At 44.0% G+C, this 26,874-nt stretch overlaps 1 protein-coding gene across 1 annotated transcript in view; it reads left to right on the forward strand.

The window, feature by feature from the left end:
* The first annotated feature begins 517 nt into the window (after positions 1–517).
* FYB2 (FYN binding protein 2) overlaps positions 518–26,874 on the forward strand; it is a 48,490-nt gene continuing 22,133 nt past the window's right edge. Inside the window, exons 1-4 of the mRNA XM_073357582.2 lie at positions 518–624; positions 9,831–10,617; positions 11,824–12,018; positions 16,778–16,811. Of these exons, the coding sequence (XP_073213683.2) occupies positions 616–624; positions 9,831–10,617; positions 11,824–12,018; positions 16,778–16,811 (1,025 nt within the window). The 5' untranslated portion in view covers positions 518–615. The remainder of the gene's footprint in view (positions 625–9,830; positions 10,618–11,823; positions 12,019–16,777; positions 16,812–26,874) is intronic.

Here is a 26,874-nt window from a genome sequence, read left to right on the forward strand (position 1 = left end):
ACCCCTGGCTCATACACAAGCTCTTTGCAGCTGGAACCTCACTCATACACCACTGATAACTCCTGCCCCCAGACAACTCACCTGCCTTCCACCCCCTCCCTCTAGTCTCTGCCCTGCCCTCACATAAGCTCTCTCAATTTGGCAGACAAATGCTGCCTAGCGAGTGGCTCCATTGCAGAGCGCAGGTTGCATATCTGTAGTGCTGATCCTGGGCTGCTTCTTGCCACTTCAGAAGCGGAGGCTGTGAAAGGTCCTGAGGTACCATAGACAACTATACAACTCACACTGCCCCAGGTGTGACCCTTAGACGTTCTGAACAGGGAGGTCCATCTGAGTGAGGCGGAGCTGGCTCCAGGTGAAGATATTCTGCACTCCACGCCCCTGAGGGACTGGAAAGGGAGGAGCCAGGTCTGGGTGCTGCAGGACTGGTGCTCAGGTGTGCTGTGCATGCCCCACCTTCCCTTGGCTTTTACTTCTTCAGCTCTCTGCAGTGTAATTGCTAACAGCTGCTGGGGAGAGAGGACGTGAATCTCTGTAAACGCTGGCTGGAGACAGTGAGAGTAAAATATGCTACAAAGCTGAGCTACTCTGTGGCTGTTGGACAGCTGAGAAGATATGGAAGTAGTAAGTGTTGTTTTTTATTGTTGTTGGCTTTGCAATGCTAGGGCTAATGGATATTCCCCTGGGACATGTTTGCTGTTTGACTTTTTCTTGCTCTGCTTTATAGTTTCAGGTGATTGTCTTTGTGACTAGGCAACAGGTGTGGAAATAACTTCTGAGCATTGCCTGAGGAGGGCATCCCAGACAGCCTGGCTGCTCTGTGTTTCTTCTGGTTAGCTGGGGTCTCTTGTCCTGCTCCTATGGTGGAAACTTAAGGGGCTGGGGAAGAAACTTCAGCTGCGGGTGTTGTGTTCTCCGTTAACAATGCCTGTTTCTCCTAGTTCTGATTATCAGCCTGTACTGAGCTCCTCTTCTCCATTTGCATCTAAGCACGGGTGGATTTGCAGGAAAAATCTAGGTAGCTAGTTAACAGGTGATGCACCTCTTATTGTGAAATAGAGCAGTCCGGGAAGTATGTGGCAAGTTTTCAGCTATCTGTGTTGAGTGTGTCGTGTAGGGTCAGAGTGCAGTTGGGATCCAACAAGATGAGCTCCTTTGATCCATTTTCTGTTCAGACTTCACCAACCAATAACTTTCACAAAGGGGATTGCAGTTCTTTCTCTCAAATCTGTCATGTGTACTGTCTGAGTGAGGTTATGGTTTCTTACAGCAAAATATTAAATTGCCAATTATCCTACATGTGTATAGATTTCAGAGTAACAGCCGTGTTAGTCTGTATTCGCAAAAAGAAAAGGAGTACTTGTGGCACCTTAGAGACTAACCAATTTATTTGAGCATGAGCTTTCGTGAGCTACAGCTCACTTCATCGGATGCATACCGTGGAAACTGCAGCAGACTTTATATACACACAGAGAACATGAAACAATACCTCCTCCCACCCCACTGTCCTGCTGGTAATAGCTTATCTAAAGTGTTTTTTGGAGGGGGGTGAGAGAACCTGGATTTGTGCAGGAAATGGCCCAACTTGATTATCATGCACATTGTGTAGAGAGTTGTCGCTTTAGATAGGCTATTACCAGCAGGAGAGTGAGTGTGTGGGTGGAGGGTGAGAACCTGGATTTGTGCTGGAAATGGCCCAACTTGATGATCACTTTAGATAAGCTATTACCAGCAGGACAGTGGGGTGGGAGGAGGTATTGTTTCATGATCTCTGTGTGTATATAATGTCTCCTGCAGTTTCCACGGTATGCATCTGATGAAGTGAGCTGTAGCTCACGAAAGCTCATGCTCAAATAAATTGGTTAGTCTCTAAGGTGCCACAAGTACTCCTTTTCTTCATGTGTATAGACTGGCCTAGCGAGATACTATTACCAGCACCAAAATCCCCTAGCTGTTCCTCTTTCTTAGACAGATCCTTTGTTTTTCTTTTTTCTTTTTTTTTTTTTAATTGGGAGGTATTTATATTGGAATAGCAATTTATTTGCAAGGGGAAAGTCAGTTCCCTGGCTGTAAAACATCAATAGCTTTCAAGCCTGAGAATGTCGTGTGTTTTTTTTTTTTTTTTTAAAGTTGGTGTTGTACTTGCTAAGCGTATTATGACTACAGCAGGGCAAATAATTCACTGACTACTTGCTGCAAGTTTCTGGTAATCTCTTAAATATAGTGACTTGGTGAATTCTCTTTCATTGCCTGACTGGCTCTAATTTATAGCTAGCTGCCTCTGACCACAGCCTTGAGCTCTGTTATCTGCTCTCAGAGGGCTGACATGGAGACTTGGTATAGAGGGACTGCTAGCTTGGATCGAGAAATGTACTTATGCATTGAGGTGCTGCTTTGTTTTAAGGCTGCACTGAGGTTAGCCACATGGTCCATCTGAGTATGACTGACTGTTGTCACACAGGCTGAATCTGTGCAAAGGGTTTGCAGTGAGTGTTGGATCCCCTCTGATCAGTCAGGTTTGAAATTATCATGATTCTGACCGGAGGATATTTATATAGCTAAAAGGCCTGTGAATCTTACCAGGACATCTCAGTTCTACTCCTTTCTCCACCCAACATTCCCTGGAAGTCCAGTGCCCTTTACCTGTTTGGGCACCTGGTGGTCCTGGAGACCCATCTCCCATTTTGTATCTTTTGGAGACAGCTCTGTACCACTCCTGTGGCTCTTGGAAGCCCTAGGAAAAGACCTATCCTCACCCAGAACAGGCAACTGGAAAGGAAAATACATCCTTTACCCCCTGCAGCAGTTTTATATTGTCAAGTAGGGGAGCGGGGGGCTTTACTTCTAAGCTCCTCTGATGCCTGGAATTGAAGCTCCCTAACTCTGTGAATGCTTGATTTCCAGGGAGCCCTGAGGCTACTGTTAAATGCCATTTAAATTAATACGTGGGCCAAAGGTGTTAACATAACCTAGTTGAAGAGCAACATTAAGCCGTTTAAAAGAAGGTTCTGGTTTGGTGTACAGCAACCTCAACCTGCATAGTACGATGGCAAACACCATTAAAAATCACTTTAACCCAGGGGTTGGCAGCCTTCGGCCCGCAGCCCAGCAGGGTAATCCCCTGGCGGGCTGCGAGACGTTTTGTTACGTTGATCGTCCTCAGGCACAGCCCCCTGCAGCTCCCAGTGCCCGCGGTCCGCTGTTCCCAGCCAATGGGAGCTGCGGGAAGTGGTGTGGGCCTCAGGGATGTGCTGGCTGCCACTTCCTGCAGCTCCTATTGGCTGGGAACAGTGACTCACAGCCACTGGGAACTGCGGTGGCTATGCCTGCGGATGGTCAATGTAAATAAAACGTCCCGCGGCCCGCCAGCAGATTACTCTGATGGGCTGCATGCTGAAGATCGCTGACCCCTGCTTTAACCTTTTTTTATTAAGGATGAAGAAAAGAAGGGAAAACAGTGAAAGCATTTGAAATTAAGATATTAAGTAAGGCTTTAATTTTAACAACATCTCTTGTTCCCTTGCCCTTACACTGGAGAGTTTTTGTTTTTAGAAGGAAAGCTGCCCTTGTTTGACGGTCTCTTAGATGGTGTGAAAGACTGTAATAACTGTCCTTGTGAGGAAAGAGAAGTTAGCTGAGATGGGCTGGAACTGTTGCTGTTGAAATCTAATCCTGTATCCTAGAACATACTGATGAGAGGGGAGAGAAAAGAACATCAAAAGCAGAGAAAACAGCTTCTGTCTCTGGTGTTGACTCGCATGCACTTTCAACCTCGCTGCTGGTGAAACACCGACCCAGCCCATGGCCTTATCGGTCACACTGAAACCTGGTTAACTTGTAGCAGGACCTGGTTGCTTAGGGCATTGCTGTTGCTTCTTTCTGGTCATGCTGCTGTAAGCTTGTTGCAAAAATGTTGTCTTAAGCAGAAGGAACGAGAATAGAAATAAGGTGAGGCAGGAAAAGTTTGCCGGGGGTCAGAGGAGAGATACAGGGTCACATCTCAGGTGGTGGGGTGTGTCAAATGACTTCCTTTCTGGCCCAATTTGGTCAGGACATCTCAAGATTAGGGTGAAGAAGGCTAGGAGTCCTGGGGGGACAGGCATGGCAGCAGCCATAATGGTGAAGCTCACTCCGGTTGCTGATTTTGGCGTGGAGGGGGGAAGTCTTTCCTTAAGGACCCCCAAAAGGGAGTGATGGATGGAATATCCTGTAATTATTTTGTCTCCTATTCAGGTCTAGTTTCCAACACCTCAATTCTAGTTCACCATTTCTAGTTCCACGCTCTTCTTATTTACCCAGCATGGTCTTAACGCAGTCCTTGAGTTCTGTCAGCGGGCCTCTTCGTTTGGACTGATTCATTCTTTATCTGCCTTCTGCAACTCTTTCCACCAGCATTTGTTGTTTTATAGATTATTGCAACATCTTATGAAATTACATTCACTTTTTACAATTGAACTCCCAATTAGAGTAAATTTGTAGTTATCACAATAGTACCATGCTAATCTTTGCAGGTTGCTCTCTGCCTGCGGTGTTTTCCTTTCTTACCACATAGGGTGCTTTGGTTGCTATTGTAGGGTGCGCTTCAGGCTATTTCCTATTTCTACTCCAGAAATTCATGGGGATTTGGGGAGGAAGTGACCGCATATTGGGAAGAACCTCAAGATACCTGGTAGGTTGGTAGGGGTGGAGGGCCACCATGGATTTCATTGTGAAACTGACCTTTCTAGGATTTGTCTAGCTAGCATGTGCTTGCGTCTCTTTACCTCTGCTATTACATTTGAGGTTCGACAATGTCCTCGTTCACTTGGTCTTGTTTTCATAACAGGCACCCTCCTGCATGGAATGTTAGATCTGCTCAAGTGTTATAACTTTTCATAAATAATTTGCCCAGCTCTAGTACGTATGGTCGTGCCAAGTGTGCCTTTCTTAGGTCTGTGTTTCATGGGCATACAAAGTGTAGCAAGTGCCAACTACCTGAATCTGACCAGGTTTGTGATATGTGTTTCCTTTTCAAGAAGTGTGGGGAGGGGGAAGGTGGGGAGAATTGGAGAGTCTCTAAAGTACTATGGCTGTAGTTAGTCTAGAAATATTATAAAGCTTTAACAACATCTGCACTTAAAAATCGCTCTTCCTTCCTAGATCCCATGTCTGCAAAGTGGGGGGGAAATAGCAGTTCAGCAAAGAACACAGACACTTAAAGAAGCCAGGGTGAAACTAGATAATCTGTCAATTAATTAAGCAAAGTGAATTATAGTTGCCATTTCAAGGCAAGAGAAATAACCTGAGGGAAAGAGGGATTTGTATTCACATCCTTTTTAATTAAGGCAAGGGTGGGGAGAGGTAGGACACAGAACAGAAGACGGAACCGTTAACTCTTGCCATCCCATTTTACCATTAGGTGGTTAACAAACAGGTGTGGGTTTAATGAACTACGTACACTGTACCAAAGAAGACCAGTCTTGTCTAACATGCGGATTGCATTTATAAGCACAAAAATACTGGTTTCCTCATGTATGGTTGCGTATGTCTCATGTATTAACCAGTTTCTCATTGGTACCATTAAACACCTGAAATGCATTTAAGGAGCTATAAACAGTGTTAAGTCCTTCAGGTGTTGCTTCAGTATACACAGCTGCTTGGTGCCCCTGCAACAGAAACAATGGCACCTGATTTTGTCCCGTTGTCTGTTTGGTGTACGTGTGGCTCTCTGTGTGGTGACTTGGACAGGGGGTGAGTCAGTTTTTCTTTCTTTCTGGAAATCTCCATAATAGACTAGTACGGCTTCTTATAGTGAATCACTCAGCTGGCCCCAATTATGAAATATAATAGAAGCAATTCACTCTCCTCTGCGAGTAGGTTCTTTACATCATACGCTGTTATGTGAAAGTAATATTACTGAAAGGGGTTATTCAAGAGAAATGCAGTGTTTAATAAATTGTGCAATTAAATACAATTCAGTAAAACCTCAGTATGCTATTCATCTGTTCTGCCTTAATGTTAAGGGTCTAAACACTTCCTCTGCCCTGCCCCCACCCTGAAGAAGGAAGTTGTGTCCTAAATTATTTTTTCCAATTTCCTCATTAGACAGGTTCTTGTGAAGTATCGCAATTCTTTGCATTGAACTAAATAGTTAACCTGGTGCAGTGCACCTAATGTAATCATGGTATATAACAAGTTTTATAGAGCAGTCCAAGTCCAAGGACTTGAGTAGCTCATAAATTTGACGTCCGGCTTTCTTTAGTTTTACTCAGGACTGAATTCAAAAAGTGTATTGCAGATAAATATCACAGACTCCTTATTTTTCATCATAGGACAGCAAAATGCCTGGGACAAACCTACAAAGTTCACTAAACTTTGCCCACACCTTTTTTTAAAATTTAAATTAAAAAGTTCGGGGTTTTTTTTTTGTGTTTTTTAATGTTAATGTTTCAGGCAAATGTAGAAAACTGACTTTTACTGAAAATATATTCTCCTGCCTGGATAACTTGCCTTTCCTACCCCGTGTTATGTGTTTATCTGGCACGCTGAATGAATAGTGGTATGTCATAAATATAAAGGGAAGGGTAAACCCCTTTGAAATCCCTCCTGGCCAGGGGAAAGGTCCTCTCACCTGTAAAGGGTTAAGAAGCTAAAGGTAACCTCGCTGGCACCTGACCAAAATGACCAATGAGGAGACAAGATACTTTCAAAAGCTGGGAGGAGGGAGAGAAACAAAGGGTCTGTGTCTGTTTATATGCTTGTCTTTGTCGGGGATAGACCAGGAATGGAGTCTTAGAACTTTTAGTAAGTAATCTAGCTAGGTATGTGTTAGATTATGATTTCTTTAAATGGCTGAGAAAAGAATTGTGCTGAATAGAATAACTATTTCTGTCTGTGTATCTTTTTTGTAACTTAAGGTTTTGCCTAGAGGGGTTCTCTATGTTTTTGAATCTAATTACCCTGTAAGATATCTACCATCCTGATTTTACAGGGGGAATTTCTTCATTTCTATTTACTTCTATTTTTATTAAAAGTCTTCTTGTAAGAAACTGAATGCTTTTTCATTGTTCTCAGATCCAAGGGTTTGGGTCTGTGGTCACCTATGCAAATTGGTGAGGCTTTTTATCCAACATTTCCCAGGAAAGGGGGGGTGCAAGTGTTGGGAGGATTGTTCATTGTTCTTAAGATCCAAGGGTCTGGGTCTGTAGTCACCTAGGTAAATTGGTGAGGCTTTTTACCAAACCTTGTCCAGGAAGTGCGGTGCAAGGTTTTGGGAAGTATTTTGGGGGGAAGGACGCATCCAAACAGCTCTTCCCCAGTAACCAGTATTAGTTTGGTGGTGGTAGCGGCCAGTCCAAGGACAACGGGTGGAATATTTTGTACCTTGGGGAAGTTTTGACCTAAGCTGGTAAAGATAAGCTTAGGAGGTTTTTCATGCAGGTCCCCACATCTGTACCCTAGAGTTCAGAGTGGGGGAGGAACCTTGACATGGTGATTATAAATCTGAGGATCAAGGAAAGTGTTGGAAATCTGATACAAGTTCCATGCTGCACTGACCTGAGATAAAAGAATGAGTGAATTACCACTTATTCTAACAGGTTTCAGAGTAGCAGCCGTGTTAGTCTGTATCCGCAAAAAGAAAAAGGAGGACTTGTGGCATCTTAGAGACTAACCAATTTATTTGAGCATAAGCTTTCGTGAGCTACAGCTACATGCATCCGATGAAAGCTTATGCTCAAATAAATTGGTTAGTCTCTAAGATGCCACAAGTCCTCCTTTTTCTTTTTGCGGATACAGACTAACACGGCTGCTACTCTGAAACTTTTCTGAGAAGGAGACTCTAGAAAGCTAGTCTGTGGGTGGACGGGTATTAAGTGCCCTGGCAGCAGCAGGCACACATGACTGTGTTTCATGTCCTTAAATAAAATAGTTTTCTTAATGTCAGTTAGCTTGTATCGTTCCCAGCACTTACCTCCATCGGCCCCCTGCCCCCCACGCTTCATTGAACTGAAACAATTAGCACTTGAAAAGTACTAGCTTATGAGGTGTGGAACTAGTGATGAGTCAGTCTTCATTTGGGGGCAGATCAACTGAAATCAATGGATCTATGACCAGTTTACACCAGCTCCCTTCTTGTTTTCCTATTTGGTGTATGCAGCTGCCTTCTTACCAAAAATACATCCTGGTGGATGTGTATACGTGAAATTTGCTCTTGATTTGAAGAAATCTTTTGGCTCAGCTGCTGCTTGGTTAACTATGTCTCTCTGGTAATAATAGTGTGTCCATCTGTCTCAAAACTCCCTCTAGGACTCTCCTTTCACTGTGCTGTCATTCAAAGGGGTCCCTGAATCCCAGTTCTCATCTCCACCTCCCTCATTAGTAATGACTCCTAAGCCCTTGTCTCTCACCTCAGCCCTGATGGGGTGTGGTCTGAGTGTCTTCTCATGCCATTGGCTTCAATGGAATATTGGTGTGTTCGGCACCTTGCGGGATGGTAATGAGTGTAACCAAGCAACTATCTTCCAATCCGCACCTATGCGGGTCCATATCCAGTGTACCTGTAGCTGTGTCGATCCCAGGATATGAGAGAGACAAGGTGGGTGAGGTAATATCTTTTACTGGACCAATTTATGTGTGTGAGAGAAGTGCTTTCCAGCCCCACAGAGCTCTTCCCCAGGTCTGGGAAAAGGACTGCCAGCATCACAGCAAAATGCAGGCTGGAACAGCGACTTTAGAATAAGTAAAAAGAAAAGGAGGACTTGTGGCACCTTAGAGACTAACCAATTTATTTGAGCATGAGCTTTCGTGAGCTACAGCTCACTTCATCGGATGCATAATAGTTTTATACACACAGACCATGAGAGGTTTTTTTTTTTTTTTCATGGTCTGTGTGTATAAAACTATTATGCATCCGATGAAGTGAGCTGTAGCTCATGAAAGCTTATGCTCAAATTGGTTAGTCTCTAAGGTGCCACAAGGACTCCTCATTAATAGTGTAGTGATTGTCTCATTTCACCCACATAGTTATAGGGACACCGCATGTTGTGATAGGCATGTGTAGGATCCATGGATCTTGAAAAGTGTTGATCATTGTAGCAGTGGAGATATATTGTTCTGGCAGTGTCTCATGCCACTTTGCATTGCTGTGTTGTGGGGAACCTGCCGCTGCTGCTGATCTTGGAGAGGTTGTGGTGGTGGTTGAGGCCAGCCAGAAGTGGGGTTTGAGGATGGGGTCCCCACTGAGTATGGATTGTGGTTGTTTGCAAAAAGAAAAGGAGGACTTGTGGCACCTTAGAGACTAACCAATTTATTTGAGCATGAGCTTTCGTGAGCTACAGCTCACTTCATCAGATTACCCCACAAGGATTCCACTGTGAGGTGACAACTAAGTGTGTCATCAGAAGGGATTTTATTTTTGCACTGAAGCAAGTTCTCTTGGGGTATTTGCATGGCCTGTTCCATGATTTGATCTACTTCTCTGGGGGAGTGGCCTTGTTTGGCAAAAGCTTGTCTCTCTCCAACAGAAGTTGGTCCAATAAAAGCTATTACATGACCCACCTTGTCTCTGTGGCTGAAAGTCACTCTTTACTCCTTTTGGAGACTGTGTAAGTCGAGGGGAGGGGTTTATGCTGAAGTAGCTTGTCTAAATTTAAACACATGAGACTTAATATTGGTCTTCTGTTTAGTTTCGGGTGAGCGGTATGGTGTTTGCACCCTTTGGCAATTCATGTAATGTTTTTTGTAAATGGCCATTACATTTTAATCCACTTTTCCACCAAATGAACCGTCTGGACTAATTGCCTCTTTGGAGAATGCCAATAACCTTTTCTGCTGCTTTTCCCCACCTTTAGGAAGGCATAAGTGACTTCAGAGCACTCAGAGCTAAATTTCAAAATGATGCCAATTTTTCAAATACTGTGTCACAACCACCCAAGAAGCCTCCTGCAGAAGGTGTACATCTACCAAGCTCCAACACTAAGGGTGTGTCCAGTCCCAGAATCCTGAACCAAGGAAAAGTGCTGGAGTCTGAACAAAAGAGAGAACAACTTGGTTTTGCTGTGCATAGCTCAGAGCTAATGCAGGTCAAACCTTTAATATTGCCTAGAGTCAAGCATGGCAACTTGTACCTAGCAGGGAAGAATGAAGATACAAAGAATAAAGCTTTGGAGGGATCCCTTTGTGGAGATGCACCCCCTAGAGGGAATTCGCAGAAACCCTGTCCAAATTCTTGCATTTATCAGCAGGCAGCTGTTAATGCACATTCGGAGGAAGGACTGTTAAACTCCTTCCATCATACTCTGCAGATCTGGGAAAGTGCTTCAGCTCAGAATGACAGAAAGTGTGCAGTGCTGCCATCGTGTGTAAGTGGGAATCCTTCTGCTCAGCCAGGGGTTCTGAACGCTGCCCTCGGAGCAGAGAGCAACAAAATGAGAAGTACTTGCTCCTTCCCAGCACTGGATTTCTCTACCCAAAAGAGATCTCTCCCAGACAGCAAAATGCCTGTACTGCCCCAGTCTTCATCACCTCCCCGTCCATCCAGAGGTTACAAGAGCACTGAGCAAAGCCCTAAGGTGACTGGATTCTCTCAGCCTGCTTATGATCCACACAAGCCAAGTGAGACCTCTCAGTATCTGAAAGGTAAATCCAGCCTCTCAACATTTACGTGGTATTTATATGGCATTCTGCCAGTTTTGAGGCTCAGCTATGAAAACTTTAATGCAGATCCAAAAGAGAGAGCATATAGGATCAGTTTGGATGGGTACCTACATGCTGCAGAATTGAACAGGAGGCTCCCAGAGAGAACTCTCTTCTAGTGGTGCTTCGCCGTAGCAAGATATGGCGAGAACTGATATGTAGGGGTGCACAAAACTGACAAATAATTTTGGTAGGAAAAGAAAGGAAGGTGAGTAACTGGCTAGCTAGGTCCTTTCAAACTCGGCTGGGGGGGCAGAGGACTGTGGGGTAGGGGGCGGGGTTCAAGTTCTGGAAACAAGGTTAAGGGGGAAGAATGTGTTTCATTTGAATCAGTTTGCCTTCCTTTCAGTTTGCCTTCCTTACACCGAACATTGGACAGGCTGGATTCTTATGCCATGGTATTCATGTTTCATACGCTCTGCAAAAAAATTAAGGGATTTATTTTCTATAAAGCTAACTTTTGAGTAAAAATGGAGCTGGTTTGAATCCTCCAATCTGTACATTTCCCCCAACTTTGGGAAGTTCAGGTCCAAACTAAGAATGCGCTTGCTCCCTTGAGCAAGAAACATGCTACCAAGGAGGTATTGAGCAGCAAGTTCATTTTATCAGCTTCAGATTTAGTGCCAAAATATTGAAAAGATTAAATCCTTAGCCCTGCCTTGAGTACAGGGGACTGGATTAGATGACCCTCTCGAGTTCCCTTCTAGTTCTACGATTCTATGAAATCCTGTTTACTCTGGAAAGCTACCTTACTGGAACTGCATATTTAAAAAAGTTATACTGCTGAAGTCTAGAAAATGGAAAAACTTATTGGCACAGAAAATTCAATTTTGTTTAACAACAAATCAAGAAACAGATCACTCTCAAATGTGGCTCCATTGTATAACACTCTGAAGAAACAGAAAAAGAGCCTTCTGCTTTCTTACTACTACTTACTTCTACTCCTTCTATAGCACCACTGAAAAATCAGGCCCCACACTGAGTCAGTGTCTACATATAAAATGAGAATAGGCAAATTTTAACTGGGAAGGAAACTGTTAGACATTCCTACCAATTTTTGCCAATTTATGCACACAGTCCTACATGCATTTTTTACTTGAAATGAGAAGTAATAACTGACTCTCTCCTTGTGGCTCTTATTACAAACAGCATCAGAACCTTTCCTCCATCAAGCTGGTACGGAAAGACAACTTGATGTCAAAGATAGCAAGCCTCCAAAAGTTAAACTACTTCCTTCAGTTGAATCTCTTGGTTCCCCTCCAAAGAAACCTCTAAGGCCCCCAAAAGTGAATCTCTGTGCCTTCTGGCAGTCAGCTCCGCATGTCAACAGAAAAAACAAAACAGGTAAGAGATTTTTTGTCTTGGTTTTCAACCAGCTCTGCTAGAAACTCCTTTGATTTTAAGTTTTCTGTCAGAAAATGCCATTTCATCAAAGACCTTGTTTACGCGACACTCCACCATGAGCTACTCACTGCCTCGGAAGGCAGTCCGTGTCCACGCTCACTGGTGTGTTGGGCAAACATGGCAGTGAAAGGCTCTAGCAGGGGAAATTGTGGGGAAAGGCTCCTAAGGGAGCTGCCAGAGCCTTTCCCTATGCTTCCCTGCTGTAAGAGCCTTTCACTGCAGTGGGCACTGTTTGGGTATGTAGGGTATACACCCCGGGGCTGAGGCGTATAGGGCATTCTACTCACCTAAGACATGCATTACCATATACTCTGCTGTTTATACCCATGCTATCTGGGCATGTAGCATCTGCACTCTACCAGCCACTGCAAGTGTATACCTACCTTAACTTGAAATGTTTTGTAGGAACAGGGTGGATTTTTTTTTTTAAAAGACCTTTTGGATGGAAAGGGAGTCAAGATTTTGTTTTGACAGTTTTTTTGGGAGGGCTGGGGTTTCAGATTCAGAACCAAAATCAACTTAAAATTTCTCATGGGACAGAGGCCATTTTCCTACCAGCTGTAATTTCTAGGCATTCTTTTATAATGACTATTATTGCTGACAACTGCAAACTAGCTGCTCAAAATGTGAGCTGATTTGTATCCCTCTTTTGACTATTTCAATGGGAAGTTCCATAAACTTCTGACAATACAGCTGTGGACATGCACAATGAAATCAGTAGGAGTTGGTGCATTAATCTTTTTTTTCATTGGAATTCAGTGGTGAAGCTTTAAACCCTCAAATGTTGAGAAACAAAACTTTTTGTCGGGGTAAACTTAACTCACTGGAACTGTATGTGTGGGATACTATGGATTACTGACTAAGTTTCTTATCTTACATCTGCACTTGGATGTAGTGGCATGATTCCCATCTCTCATTGAGCTAGCCTGTTAAAAATAGTAGTGTAGCCATTGTGGTGTGAGCTAGTTGCCTGAGTGCAAATGTTCCTGGACTCTGTGTGTGTGTGTGTGTGTGTGTGTGTGTGTACACACTCAGGGTGGCTAGCATGTGCTATGCTGCTATTTTTAGAGCACTAATTCAGATGAGTGCTAGCACAAATATCTGCAGAAAGTTGGGAAACCTTTAATACCATTCCCACAAGAACCCTAGGTTGTCTTGCATTTTCTGACTTCTAATTACATTAAAATTATAACCTATTGTTACGTTACTGAAAACTTTTGTTTTAAAACTAAACTTATACCCTTTTTTTTTGGCCATCTCCCTTTGCTGGTCAACTATTTATCTACAGAAAAAGACCATGGCCATACTAGGTCAGACCAATGGTCCATTGGCCAGTGCCAGCTGTTTCTGAGGGAGTGAACAGAACGGGGCAATTTATTGAGTGATCCATCCCCTGTCGTCCAGTTCTAGCTTTTAGCAGTCATACGTTTAGCAACATCGATAGCATGGAGTTGTGTCCTTGACCATCTTGGCTAATAGCCATTGATGGACCTGTCCTCCATCCATGAACTTGTCTAATTCTGTTTTGAATCCAGCTATCCTTTTGGTCTTCACAACATCCCCTGGTAATGAGTTCTACTGGTTGGCTATGCCCTGTGGGAAGAATTACTTCCTTATGTATGATTTTTAAACCGGCTGCCTATTAACTTCATTGGGTAACCCAGAGTTTGTGTTTATATGAATAGGTAAATAACACCTTCCTCCTTCATTTTATCCACACCACTCATGATTTTTATAGACCTCTATCATATTCCCCCTTACTCACCTCTTTTCCAAGCTGATTAGTACCAGTCTTTTTAATCTCTCCTCAAAGGGAAGCTGTTCCATGCCCCTCGTGATTTTTGTTGCCCTTCTCTGAACTTTTTCCTATTCTAATATATCTTTTTTTTTTTTTTTTTTTTTTGAGATGGAGCAACCAGAACTACAGGAAGTATTCAAGGTGTGGGTGTACCATGGATTTATATAGAGGCAGCATGATATTTTCTGTCTTATTATCTATCCCTTTCCTAATGGTTCCTAACATTGTTAGCTGCTTTTTTTTTTGCTGCTGCTGCACATTGAGCAGTTCAGAGGACTATCCATGATGACTCCAAGATCTTTCTTGAGTTTAAACAACAAATTTAAACCACATCATTTTGTATGTATAGTTGGGATTGTTTTCCAACGTGCATTACTCTGCACTTATCAACATTGACTTTCATCTGCCATTTTCTTACCCAGTCATCCAGTTTAGTGAGATGCCTCTGTAACTCTTTGCAGTCTGCTTTGGACTTAACTAGCTTGATTAGTTTTGTATCGTCTGCAGATTTTGTCACCTCACTGTTTACCCCTTTTTTCCATATCATTTATGAATGTTGAACAGCACTGGTTCCATACAGATCCTTGTGGAACTGCTGCTATTTACCTCTCTATTGTGAAAACTGTTTATTGATACCCTTTGTTTCCTATCTTTTAACCAGTTACTGATCCATGAGAAGACCTTCCCTCTTCTCCTGTGACTGCTTAAGCACCTTTTGGTGAGGGACCTTGTCAAAGGCTTTCCGAAAGTCCAAGTACACTAGATCACCCTTATCTACATGTTTGACACCCTCAAAGAACTCTAATAGATTGGTGAGGCAGGATTTCCTTTTACAAATGCCATGTTGACTCAATATGGGGATAGTTGAAATCCCCCATTATTGGGTTTTCTGTTTTTTGTAGCCTTTCTAATCTCCTTGAGCATTTCAAAATCCCTGTCCTGGTCAGGTGATCGGAAGTGTATATTCCTACCACTATCCTCTTGTTTAAGAATGGAGTTTCTATCCATAAACAGTCTATGGTACAGTTTGATTCATATAAGATTTTCACTATAGTTGACTGCTTTCTTTCACGTATAGGGCCACTCTCCAACCTACTCTGCCATTTCCATATATATTGTAGCCTGGGATTACTGTGTGCCACTGATTATCATTTGTTCCATCAAGTTTCTGTGATGCCTGTTGCATCAAAATCCTCATTTAATACCAGGTATTCAAGTTCCCCATCTTAATATTTAGACTTCATGTGTTTGTATGCAATCACTTATGAAGGCAGACAACTAAATATTGACCAATTTTATGTGATGTAATTGAATGGGATTCTTTTTCATTTGACTCATTTCTTTTCAGTCTCAACTATAGGCCTGGCTTGATCTGAGTAATTGGAGGTGGGTGAGGCCTCGTTTCTTGGGAGATAGGATTAGGGAGGTAAATGAACTAGTAAGCTAGAAACAGAATGTCTGTACTAAGATGGGGTGGGGAGGGGGAACACTTGAGGAACCATTTACAGTGGGTAAATAAGCCTGGAATATAAGAGGGGGGGAAAAATAAGTCATGCTTGTACAGAGCACAGTGACCAAGCCAATCCATAAATGTATATAAAGGAAGAGGTTTGCTGTGTAACTTTTGGATATTTGGTATGCCCTGTACCCATCCCCTGTGCTTCAGCCTGATCAACTCAAGTGTAGTTTAATTGTATGCAAACAAAGAAATTTCAGTGACATGTTTTGAAGTCTAACTGAGTTCTTGGGAACGGAGTGGGTAAGGTCTTGGAGGCTACTGAGTCAATAGGTGGTGGGGCAGCTTCTAAGACCCTATCTGTACTTTATCAACTTTTTCCTCTCCTCTTTACTAGGCTATAGAGTATCCCCTTTAATAAAGCCTCCTCTAAGGATGTCTGTCTGAACCATGTGGTCCTCCGCATCTGTCAGCTTTCCCTCAGCTGTTAGTTTAAAGACTCCTCTATGACTTTTACATTTTACATGACTGCAATCTGGTTCGGTTTTGGTTTAGGTGAAACCCATCCTTCCTGTATAGGATCCTCCTTCGCCAAAAGGTTCCTCGGTTCCTAATAAACCTAAATTCCGAACACCATTTTCTCATCCACGCATTGAGACTCTGCAGTCAGGGCCGGCTCTAGGTTGTTTGGTTTTTTTGTTTTTTGCCACCCCAAGCAAAAAATTTGCTGCCCCAAGCTCCAAGAGCATAACTGCCCACGCAAAACAACTTCCTCCTTCCCTCCCCCCACCCAAAAAAAAAAGGGTGGCCGGAATGCCACCCCTGGAATTGTGCCACCCCAAGCACGTGCTTGCTTGGCTGGTGCCTAGAGCCAGTCCTGCCTGCAGTTCTGCCTGTCTAACTGCCCCTTTGTGGAACTGGAAGCATTTCAGAGAATGCTATCATGGAAGTCCTGAACTTTAATCTCTTTCCTAGTAGCCTAAATTTGCCCTCCAGGACCTCACTCCTACCTTTCTGTATGTCATTGGTACCTACATCTACCACGACCACTGGCTCCTCCCCAGCACAGCCCATAAATCTATCTCGATGTTTGGAGAGGTCCACAACCTTCACACCCTGCAGGCAATTCACCATGTTCTCCTGGTCATCACAAACTCAATTAGCTATATTTCGAATGATCAAATCCCCTATTACTGTACTAGTACCTCTTTTTCCAGGGAAACAGAATAACTGCGCATAGGAAGAGGTATACAGACAAAAGATCTTAATTTTAATGTTTACACCTGGAAACTTGTGTCAATACCCTTCTTTGCCACATGGTCCTCTGTCAGGCTGACTACTGTGCTCCTCAGCCCATTCTCTTGTTCCACTGTAGTCTCGTGTTGAATGTCGTAGCAACCATATTTTGTTTGCCACTTGTCAAACACTGTTGTTTTTGTTTGCAGCTGTTGTAGAAGATGACTACGTGACTCCTGAAAAGTAAGTGTGTGGATTTAACTTTAGGCTACAGAAACATATATTTACACTAAAACAAACAATAGTTCCTGTCAGAATTTTAAGCTCTTCTGAAGATGAGACATACTTGTAAGCAATAAAGTGCTACTTTTATAATTCCATTATGCACAATTTTTGCATTTAAATGACACTGAAAGAATCCTCCTGAAGCAAGCACTTTGTATAATGTGTGGGGATTCACTAAATTACATGTCTGACTGGTATAACTCCTATTCAAGAAGACCTGGGTGGCTGAGGGAATTAATAATGGGAGTTCCTTCTCGCTAGATAATCTGTTTTGAATATAGCCTGGACAGGTCTTTGAGTGAGTAGGCTTTCCTTGCTGCCAGTGTGAATTGAGTTGGTGTTCCTTGCAGACACACACATGTCTGAAAAGTACCACCATAGGCCTCCAATGAGAGTGTCAGATATTTGCTGAGTCAAAGGTCATGTCTACACAACCATGGTAAGTCAACCTACGCTATGCAACTCCAGCTATGTGAATAACGTAGCTGGAGTCGACGTACCTTAGGTCAAGTTACTGTGGGGCTGTCACGGTTCCTCCCCCACTCTGAACTCTAGGGTACAGATGTGGGGACCTGCATGAAAACCTCCTAAGCTTATCTTTACCAGCTTAGGTCAAAACTTCCCCAAGGTACAAAATATTACACCTTGGACTGGCCGCTACCACCACCAAACTAATACTGGTTACTGGGGAAGAGCTGTTTGGACGCGTCCTTCCCCCCAAAATACTTCCCAAAACCTTGCACCCCACTTCCTGGACAAGGTTTGGTAAAAAGCCTCACCAATTTGCCTAGGTGACTACAGATCCAGACCCTTGGATCTTAAGAACAATGAACAATCCTCCCAACACTTGCACCCCCCCTTTCCTGGGAAATGTTGGATAAAAAGCCTCACCAATTTGCATAGGTGACCACAGACCCAAACCCTTGGATCTGAGAACAATGAAAAAGCATTCAGTGTTTTACAAGAAGACTTTTAATAAAAAATAGAAGTAAATAGAAATAAAGAAATCCCCCCTGTAAAATCAGGATGGTAGATATCTTACAGGGTAATTAGATTCAAAAACATAGAGAACTCCTCTAGGCAAAACCTTAAGTTACAAAAAAGATACACAGACAGAAATAGTTATTCTATTCAGCACAATTCTTTTCTCAGCCATTTAGAGAAATCATAATCTAACACATACCTAGCTAGATTACTTACTAAAAGTTCTAAGACTCCATTCCTGTTCTGTCCCTGGCAAGCGCAGCATACAGACAGACACAGACCCTTTGTTTCTCTCCCTCCTCCCAGCTTTTGAAAGTATCTTGTCTCCTCATTGGTCATTTTGGTCAGGTGCCAGCGAGGTTACCTTTAGCTTCTTAACCCTTTACAGGTGAGAGGAGCTTTCCCCTGGCCAGGAGGGATTTCAAAGGGGTTTACCCTTCCCTTTATATTTATGACAGGGGCCTACACCAGGGAGGTCAATGGGAGTAGAGTTCTTGTTGGGGGTAGAGTACAGGGGTCAACTGGAGAGTGATCTGCAGTTGATTTTTGGGTTTTTACTAGACCTGCTGGATCGATCTCAGAGTATGGATTCCCTGCTGTAGTGTAGACCTGCCCTAAGATATGAATGACTAGCAACCAAATTACCCTCTTATACTTAGGCAAGGTCCTGATAGACACATACAATAAGAACTTAAAGCTTACACAAGCTATAAACTTTACAACAATAGAGGAAAGGAAATTACAAAATTCCCCAAAGTCTTTAGAATGTCATGAGGTGGTAAATGGAGACGTTTGAACCTGGGAGAGCTAGGTTCATAGGTGGCTTGTGAACCGACCTTGCAGAAAAGAAGTCTTTAAAAAATTATGCTTAGACCAGGAGACCTTGTTCTCATCTCCTGTCCTCTGTTTACTATGAACATTATTGAAAGGCTAGAGGTGTGTGTGTGTGTGTGTGTATCTAGCTGGTTCTTGCTAGTGCTCCTTTGTTTAGCCTGCAGTAAACACTACATGACATGCTTTCTGACAAGCTGTCTTCTGGTTTCAAAGCAGATTGTTACCCACACACATGGGTGTGGTGATCTCCTCCCACCCCCCTCATTTCCCATATTCTCCAGCTTGATGTTTTAGAAATGAAATGCTTTGAGAATTATTGCCGAAACACAGACCTGGCATAATTTGCAGGTGCTGGAGGTTTACTGTTCTCCTTATCTGTCCACAGAAAAGGATTTTGATCTTTCGTTCTGTTTATGCAGAAAGCACAGCCCTAAAATATATGAGATTTTGCTCCCCACTCTTGGTATTTTTTGTTTATACTTGTGTGATCTTCGGAATGGGATTTGTATTGCTCGTGTTCTACACTGGCCACCTCATAGGTACCTCTTTGAACCCAGAGCAGTACACTGATTCCTAGGTACTTGTATGCTTAAAGTTTAAGCATGTGTTCTAAGTACCTTGCAGAACTGTGCCCAAAGACTTAAATAAAAATAGAGAATCTAAGGCCAAGTGTCCACATTAATAGTCTTAATTTGGCATTTGGAATCTCCATACTGATGATGACTCCATAAGTGTTGTCAATAGAAGCTGAGATTTGCATCAGTTGATTCTTTCAAGGTTAATACCTGCTTCAAAGGGTCAGCATCTGTGCAACTACACCAAATGCTAAACCAGGACTTTTTTGGAGTGTAGGCAAGGCCTTGAATCGGTCCAGAAAGTCTGGCTGTACAAGGGGACTCTGATGAAGAGCCATGGGGGCTGGGGAGGGAAGAGATTGGGCTGGGCAGAAGGAATCCATCTTGGAGTGGGTAGGTAGATGGGGAAGGGCAAAAGGGGCACATTCTCCTTCAGAACCTGGAATGGAACCCAAGATTCCTGAGTCTCAACATTCCTGCCAGGAAATATCTCTGAAACCAGCTGGCAAAGTGTCTTATCTCTGCTAGTTCCTCCCCCTCCTAGAGGATGATGACCTACTACTGCTCTCCATTAGACATTTAGCTCAAGTGGCAGCAGTCTGTGTGGTAGACCTAAAGGTTCCAACCCTGCTGATGGCACATGTGGATGTTAATGTTTCCATGTGATGGAATTTTTTTTTTCCAGTTTGCTTATTTTAAATACATACAAAACCATGTTAAACAACATGAAGATTGCAAAACTAAGCACTGAAAAGGTAGGAAATACCAGATTTCCTACGATGTGACAGACTGCCAAGACTCATCAAGCCCTCAGATCGCTACCCCTTCCTGCTTCTCCACGTGGGCACCAATAATACTGCCAAGAATGACCTTGAGCGGATCACTGCAGACTACATGGCTCTGGGAAGAAGGATAAAAGAGTTTGAGGCGCAAGTGGTCTTCTCATCCGTCCTCCCCTTGGAAGGAAAAGGCCTGGGTAGAGACCGTCGAATCGTGGAAGTCAACTAATGGCAGGTGGTGTCGGAGAGAAGGCTTTGGATTCTTTGACCATGGGATGGTGTTCCAAGAAGGAGGAGTGCTAGGCAGAGACTGGCTCCACCTAACGAACAGAGGGAAGAGCATCTTCGCAAGCAGGCTGGCTAACCTAGTGAGAAGGGCTTTAAACTAGGTTCACCGGGGGAAGGAGACCAAAGCCCTGAGGTAGGTGGGGAAGTGGGATACCGGGAGGAAGCACGAGCAGGAGCACATGAGAGAGCAGGCCTCCTGCCTCAGACTGAGAAAGAGGAATGATCCACGAGTTATCTCACGTACCTATACACAAATGCAAGAAGCCTGGGAAACAAGCAGGGAGAACTGGAAGTCCTGGCACAGTCAAGGAATTATGATGAGATTGGAATAACAGAGACTTGGTGGGATAACTCACATGACTGGAATACTGTCATGGATGGATATAAACTGTTCAGGAAGGACAGGCAGGGCAGAAAAGGTGGGGGAGTTGCATTGTATGTAAGAGAGCAGTATGACTGCTGAGAGCTCTGGTATGAAACTGCAGAAAAACCTGTCTCTGGATTAAGTTTAGAAGTGTGAGTACCAAGGGTGATGTCGTGGTGGGAGTCTGCTATAGACCATTGGACCAGGGGGATGAGGTGGACGAGGCTTTCTTCTGGCAACTCACAGAAGTTACTAGATCGCAGGCCCTGGTTCTCATGGGGAGACTTTAATCACCCTGATATCTGCTGGGAGAGCAATACAGCAGTGCACAGACAATCCAGGAAGCTTTTGGAAAGCATAGGGGACAATTTCCTGGTGCAAGTGCTGGAGGAACCAACTGGGGCAGAGCTCTTCTTGACCTGCTGCTCACAAACCAGGAAGAATTAGTAGGGGAAGCAAAAGTGGATGGGAACCTGGGAGGCAGTGACCATGAGATAGTCGAGTTCAGGATGCTGACACAGGGAAGAAAGGAGAGCAGCAGAATACGGACCCTGGACTTCAGAAAAGCAGACTTTGACTCCCTCAGGGAACTGATGGGCAGGATCCCCTGGGAGAATAACATGAGGGGAAAAGGAGTCCAGGAGAGCTGGCTGTATTTTAAAGAATCCTTATTGAGGTTACAGGGACAAACCATCCCGATGTGTACAAAGAATAGTAAGTATGGCAGATGACCAGCTTGGCTTAACAGTAAATCCTTGCTGATTTTAAACACAAAAAGGAAGCTTATAAGAAGTGGAAGATTGGACAAATGACCCCGGAAGAGTATAAAAATATTGCTCAGGCATGCAGGAGTGAAATCAGGAAGGCCAAATAACACCTGGAGTTGCAGCTGGCAAGAGATGTTAAGAGCAGCAAGAAGGGTTTCTTCAGGTATGTTAGCAACAAGAAGAAAGTCAAGGAAAGTGTGGGCCCCTTACTGAATGAGGGAGGCAACCTAGTGACAGAGGATGTGGAAAAAGCTAACATACTCGATGCCTTTTTTGCCTCTGTCTTCATGAACAAAGTCAGATCCCAGACTACTGCACTGGGCAGCACAGCCTGGTGAGGAGGTGACCAGCCCTCTGTGGAGAAAGAAGTGGTTCGGGACTATTTAGAAAAGCTGGATGAGCACAAGTTCATGGGGCTGAATGCGCTGCATCCGAGAGTGCTAAAGGAGTTGTCGGATGTGATTGCAGAGCCATTGACCATTATCTTTGAAAACTCATGGCGATCGGGGGAAGTCCCAGATGACTGGAAAAAGGCTAATGTAGTGCCCATCTTTTAAAAAGGGAAGGAGGAGGATCCTGGGAACTACAGGCCAGTCAGCCTCACCTCAGTCCCTGGAAAAATCATGGAGCAGGTCCTCAAGGAATCCATTCTGAAGCACTTAGAGGAGAGGAAAGTGATCAGGAACAGTCAGCATGGATTCACCAAGGGTAAGTCATGCCTGACTAATCAAATTGCCTTCTATGACGAGATAACTGTCCCTGTGGATGAGGGGAAAGCGGTGGACATGTTGTTCCTTGACTTTAGCAAAGCTTTTGACACAGTCTCCCACAGTATTCTTGCCAGCCAGTTAAAGAAGTATGGGCTGGATGAATGGACTGTAAGGTGGATAGAAAGTTGGTTAGATTGTCAGGCTCAAGGGGGTAGTGATCAATGGCTCCATGTCTAGTTGGCAGCCGGTATCAAGTGGAGTGCCCCAAGGGTCAGTCCTCGGGCCGGTTTTGTTCAATATCTTCATAAATGATCTGGAGGATGGTGTGGATTGCACTCTCAGCAAGTCTGCAGATGACACTAAACTGGGAGGAGAGGTAGATACGCTGGAGGATAGGGATAGGATACAGAGGGCCCTAGACAAATTAGAGGATTGGGCCAAAAGAAATCTGATGAGGTTCAGCAAGGACAAGTACAGAGTCCTGCACTTAGGATGGAAGAATCCCATGCACCGCTACAGACTAGGGACCGAGCGGCTAGGCAACAGTTCTGCAGAAAAGGACCTAGGGGTTACAGTGGACGAGAAGCTGGATATGAGTCAACAGTGTGCCCTCATTGGCCTTCTTGGCAATGGCATTTTGGGATGTATATGTAGGGGCATTGCCAGCAGATCGAGGGACGTGATCGTTCCCCCTCTATTCGACATTGGTGAAGCCTCATCTGTGTCCAGTTTTGGGGCCCCACACTACAAGAAGGATGTGGAAAAATTTGGAAGGAGTCCAGCGGAGGGCAACAAAAATGATTAGGGGACTGGAACACATGACTTATGAGGAGAGGCTGAGGGAACTGGGATTGTTTAGTCTGCAGAAGAGAAGAATGAGGGGGGATTTGATAGCTGCTTTCAACTACCTGAAAGGGGGTTCCAAAGAGGATGGCTCTAGACTGTTCTCAGTGGTAGCAGATGACAGAACAAGGAGTACTGGTCTCAAGTTGCAGTGGGGGAGGTTTAGGTTGGATATTAGGAAAAACTTTTTCACTAGGAGGGTGGTGAAACACTGGAATGCGTTGCCTAGGGAGGTGGTGGAATCTCCTTCCCTAGAAGTTTTTAAGGTCAGGCTTGACAAAGCCCTGGCTGGGATGATTTAGTTGGGGATTGGTCCTGGTTTGAGCAGGGGGTTGGACTAGATGACCTCCTGAGGTCCCTTCCAACCCTGATATTCTGTGATTTTTAAGGTTGCCTGTTGAACCTTACATGTGCACACGGAGTGCAAATTTATTAGGATTAGCATCTAATTATAGAATCATACTCTCCCCTCCTCGCCCCCCCCCCCCCGCAACCAGACCCCAGTGGAAAGTGCACATTTTGATTTGGCTGTTTGCAACTCTGCAAAAGCCTTATGCAAATACACTTACATCTATTGGTGGTTCAGCATTTATTTGACGGTTTGCTTTTAGTTGATCAATCACATCATAAACAAGAAAGTTGTGGTAATTTGGCTGCATTTCTGGAAAACTGGAACTGTAGTGGCAAGGAGTGAACAACTCTGGTGTGAAAAACCAAATACCATATATGGATAAATATCTATTTCGCTGTGGGTGCAAACATTGATATGAGCAAGCACCTTTTACTCATGACTATTCATGTTTGACTAAACAAAGGGAATACAATGGCTGAATTGAAAATTCATGTATTTTAAATAACACAGTGGGGAAGTTAATGCGTGTAATTGTAGTTTTCAATCCATTACAATAAATACCACACACATTCTAAATGTTACTGAGGCAATTAGTTTATAAATTAACCAAGTTTCCTTGTATATGCCAAGCAGGAAGAGACTTATTTTTCCACGTGTTCCACTGTATATTAGCAATATAATTCTTGTTTAGAAATTAAACTGTTCAAGTAATATATTGCAGCAAAGATTAGTTACTTTGAACTCCTAATATGATACAGATAGTAGGCTGTTTAATATTTAACAGTGAAATTATCCAACTTGAGTTGCAATTCACCCTGCCCCCATGATAAATTGAAATGAGATCATGGACGCTTTGCACAACCAAAACTATGCTCATCAGTAGACCAAGTCACATGAGTTCCCTGGCCCTACCATGATCATTTAGGGATGTGGATTTGTGAAGGTGCAGTGGTTACAGGGCTGCTTGCATCTGTCCCTTCTCTGAATGCACTCCCCCTCTCTTTGGAAAGGGAATCATGTGATTCTACTATTTTGAGACTGGACGCTGGGCTACAGTATCCTGTATATGCATTGTGTTTATCCAGCACGTCCCTCTCTGGATTAAGTGCCTGTGGTTCCTCCCTTCAGGAGTCTGTCTTCAGATACTTTGGTTTTAACAGGCTATTTAATCTTAACAATAGAATAAAACAGAGGAGAACTTTAAAACAACAAGCAGTCTATACATGTTTAGCTCCTCGAAAGCCCAATTATCAGTAATGGTGGCCCAGGCAGGATTAGATACTTCTGTCAGCCTGAACACCTCACCAACAACATCCCCCAACAGCTACTACCTTTGCATGTGGGGGGCCGGGGGAATCAATTTTTATCCAGCCAGAGATCCTGTGTCTTCTCAGGGTCCCTGTATGGCAAAACAAGTTTTCAAACTTGGCTGAGCCCCAGGAGTAGAATCCTCACAGCTAATAGCTCGAGCATCATCTCTGAATGGTCCTGAAGTGTTTATCAGGATCCTGGGCTCTTCTCAAGCAATTGTTTTGCTGCTTGCTTGCATTTTCCACCAGCCCTGTAGATTGAACGTTCTGTAGTCACCAGTTCACTAACTGATCAACTTACATAATCATGTGTAAATACAGTAACAGCTCTGTTTATCACAGTGGGTCTAGCACAGCCCTGTCCACCACGGTGAATTTCACTGTGGCAGACATTCATTGGGGCAGCAGCTGAAATCCTGCATGATGCTGGGGGGAAGCACAGGGTGGCTAGAGCTCTTGAAATGGACATGTTTGGGGGAGATGGGTAGGAATCTGTTTCTGCCTCCACAATATTTCCTGGAGATAAGAGCAGGACATGACTATGCTCCACCCTGTGTGCATACAGAAGGGGGGCAGAGACAAGAGTGGGGCCTGGAGGAAGGGATAGAGCAGCTGCTGCAGTTAGGGCTGCCAACCCTCCAAGATTTGTCCTGGAGTCTCCAGAAATGAAAGATTGTCCTGTGGTGAAACCTCCAGGAATACGTCCAACCAAAACTGGCAACCTCAGTTGCAGTATGTGGGATCAGGCTGGCCATTAGGGAGCAAGTATGACTCACAGTCCTGCGTTCCAGCCACCACAGGCTCCCGTGGAGACGCCCAGCCTGGGAGAGGAGCAGGTGCATGCCAACCAGCTGCCAGGGAAGCGTGGGAGACAGCACAGGACAATAGCACCTGGGCAGAGGCTAGAGGGAGCGCACAGGGCACCAGCCACCGATGTGGGTGATGGGATAGAGCTCTGGCACCAGGGTGGGGGCAGGGTGTTGGGGGAGGGGGGTATGCAAAGTGCACTTGCTTCCTTCCCACCCCATCTCAGTAGCTCTCCACACCCATTCACAGGGAGCTTCTCCCCTCCCCATGCTGTAATTTAATCCCTAGAGTGTAGCACAGTGATAGGGTCATTAGAAATGAATGCATGAAGTGACTGAGCAATCTGCATATGAAAGCTAAATACTGCCAAGTTTGGCTTGATTTCTGGTAGATCCGCTAATAAAATGAACAGGGTGTGATGGGGAAATTTTGTTCAACTGTGGCACAGACTTATTTTTTAATTTTACCTCAAGCACTGACTTCAGTATTTTAATGTTTGTTTCTTTTCTTACCCTCTGATTTCCTTCCCCTCCCGCTTAACTGCTTAGTAGGAAAACGTAATCTTTACTCTGTTCCTACTAAGTTTAATAACAGTATAGTGACATCTTAGGGGTTCCAGAAACGGTTTTCTGATAAACTTGTGTTAAGGGATCTTGTCAGTTGGCTTTTAATAAAAGAAAAAAGTTTTCTAATGTTCTTACCTCACTATTTCACATTCAATGTGCACGCTCCTATAGCTATCCAGTTCTGGCCTTTTTAAAATGCCAAGTGCAAAACCTTGCTAGAAAATTGCATTGATTTGCAGAAATCGGAAAAGGAAACTTCCTCTGTTTTCTGTGTGCTCTCAACAAAGCCTCTCCCACTTATACTGGTTGAGAGTTTGCTAGAACTGGACTTCAAGCTGTGTGGGTTTCTCCACTCCCTGCATCCAAAGGAAAAATGTCTATGGTTCAATGCTTCTATTCAATTTCAGTGGTGGAGCTGAAACTTCTGCACCAGAGTGGGCCCCGGCCCCACCCCCACCCCTGCACCCTGCCGAGAATTATCAGTACGTAGCAACCCGAACAAACTAATCATGCTTCAAAGAAGCAATCTGCATGCTGAAGTGCAAAAGTCTCTGCTGTTCTTGTGGTCGTTATTATGTATTTGTATTCTCCTAGTCCCGAGGAGCCCTAGACCAAAATCCTGTTGTGCTCGGTGCTGTACAAATGCAAAACAAAAGGACAGTCCCTGCCACAAACAGATTACAATCTAAGTAAAAGACAAAAGACCCATGAGGGAGTATCAGGAAACAATGGGATACTGTTGGTCAGCATGACAGAGAGTGGACTCTGCACACAAGCAACCTAGTAGCGTGTTGTAGGCTCATCCCAATGATACACTGGGGATTGTCATGAATAATTTCCAG

This window comes from Lepidochelys kempii, chromosome 8 (genome assembly GCF_965140285.1).
Source record: "Lepidochelys kempii isolate rLepKem1 chromosome 8, rLepKem1.hap1, whole genome shotgun sequence".
NCBI lineage: Eukaryota > Metazoa > Chordata > Testudines > Cheloniidae > Lepidochelys > Lepidochelys kempii.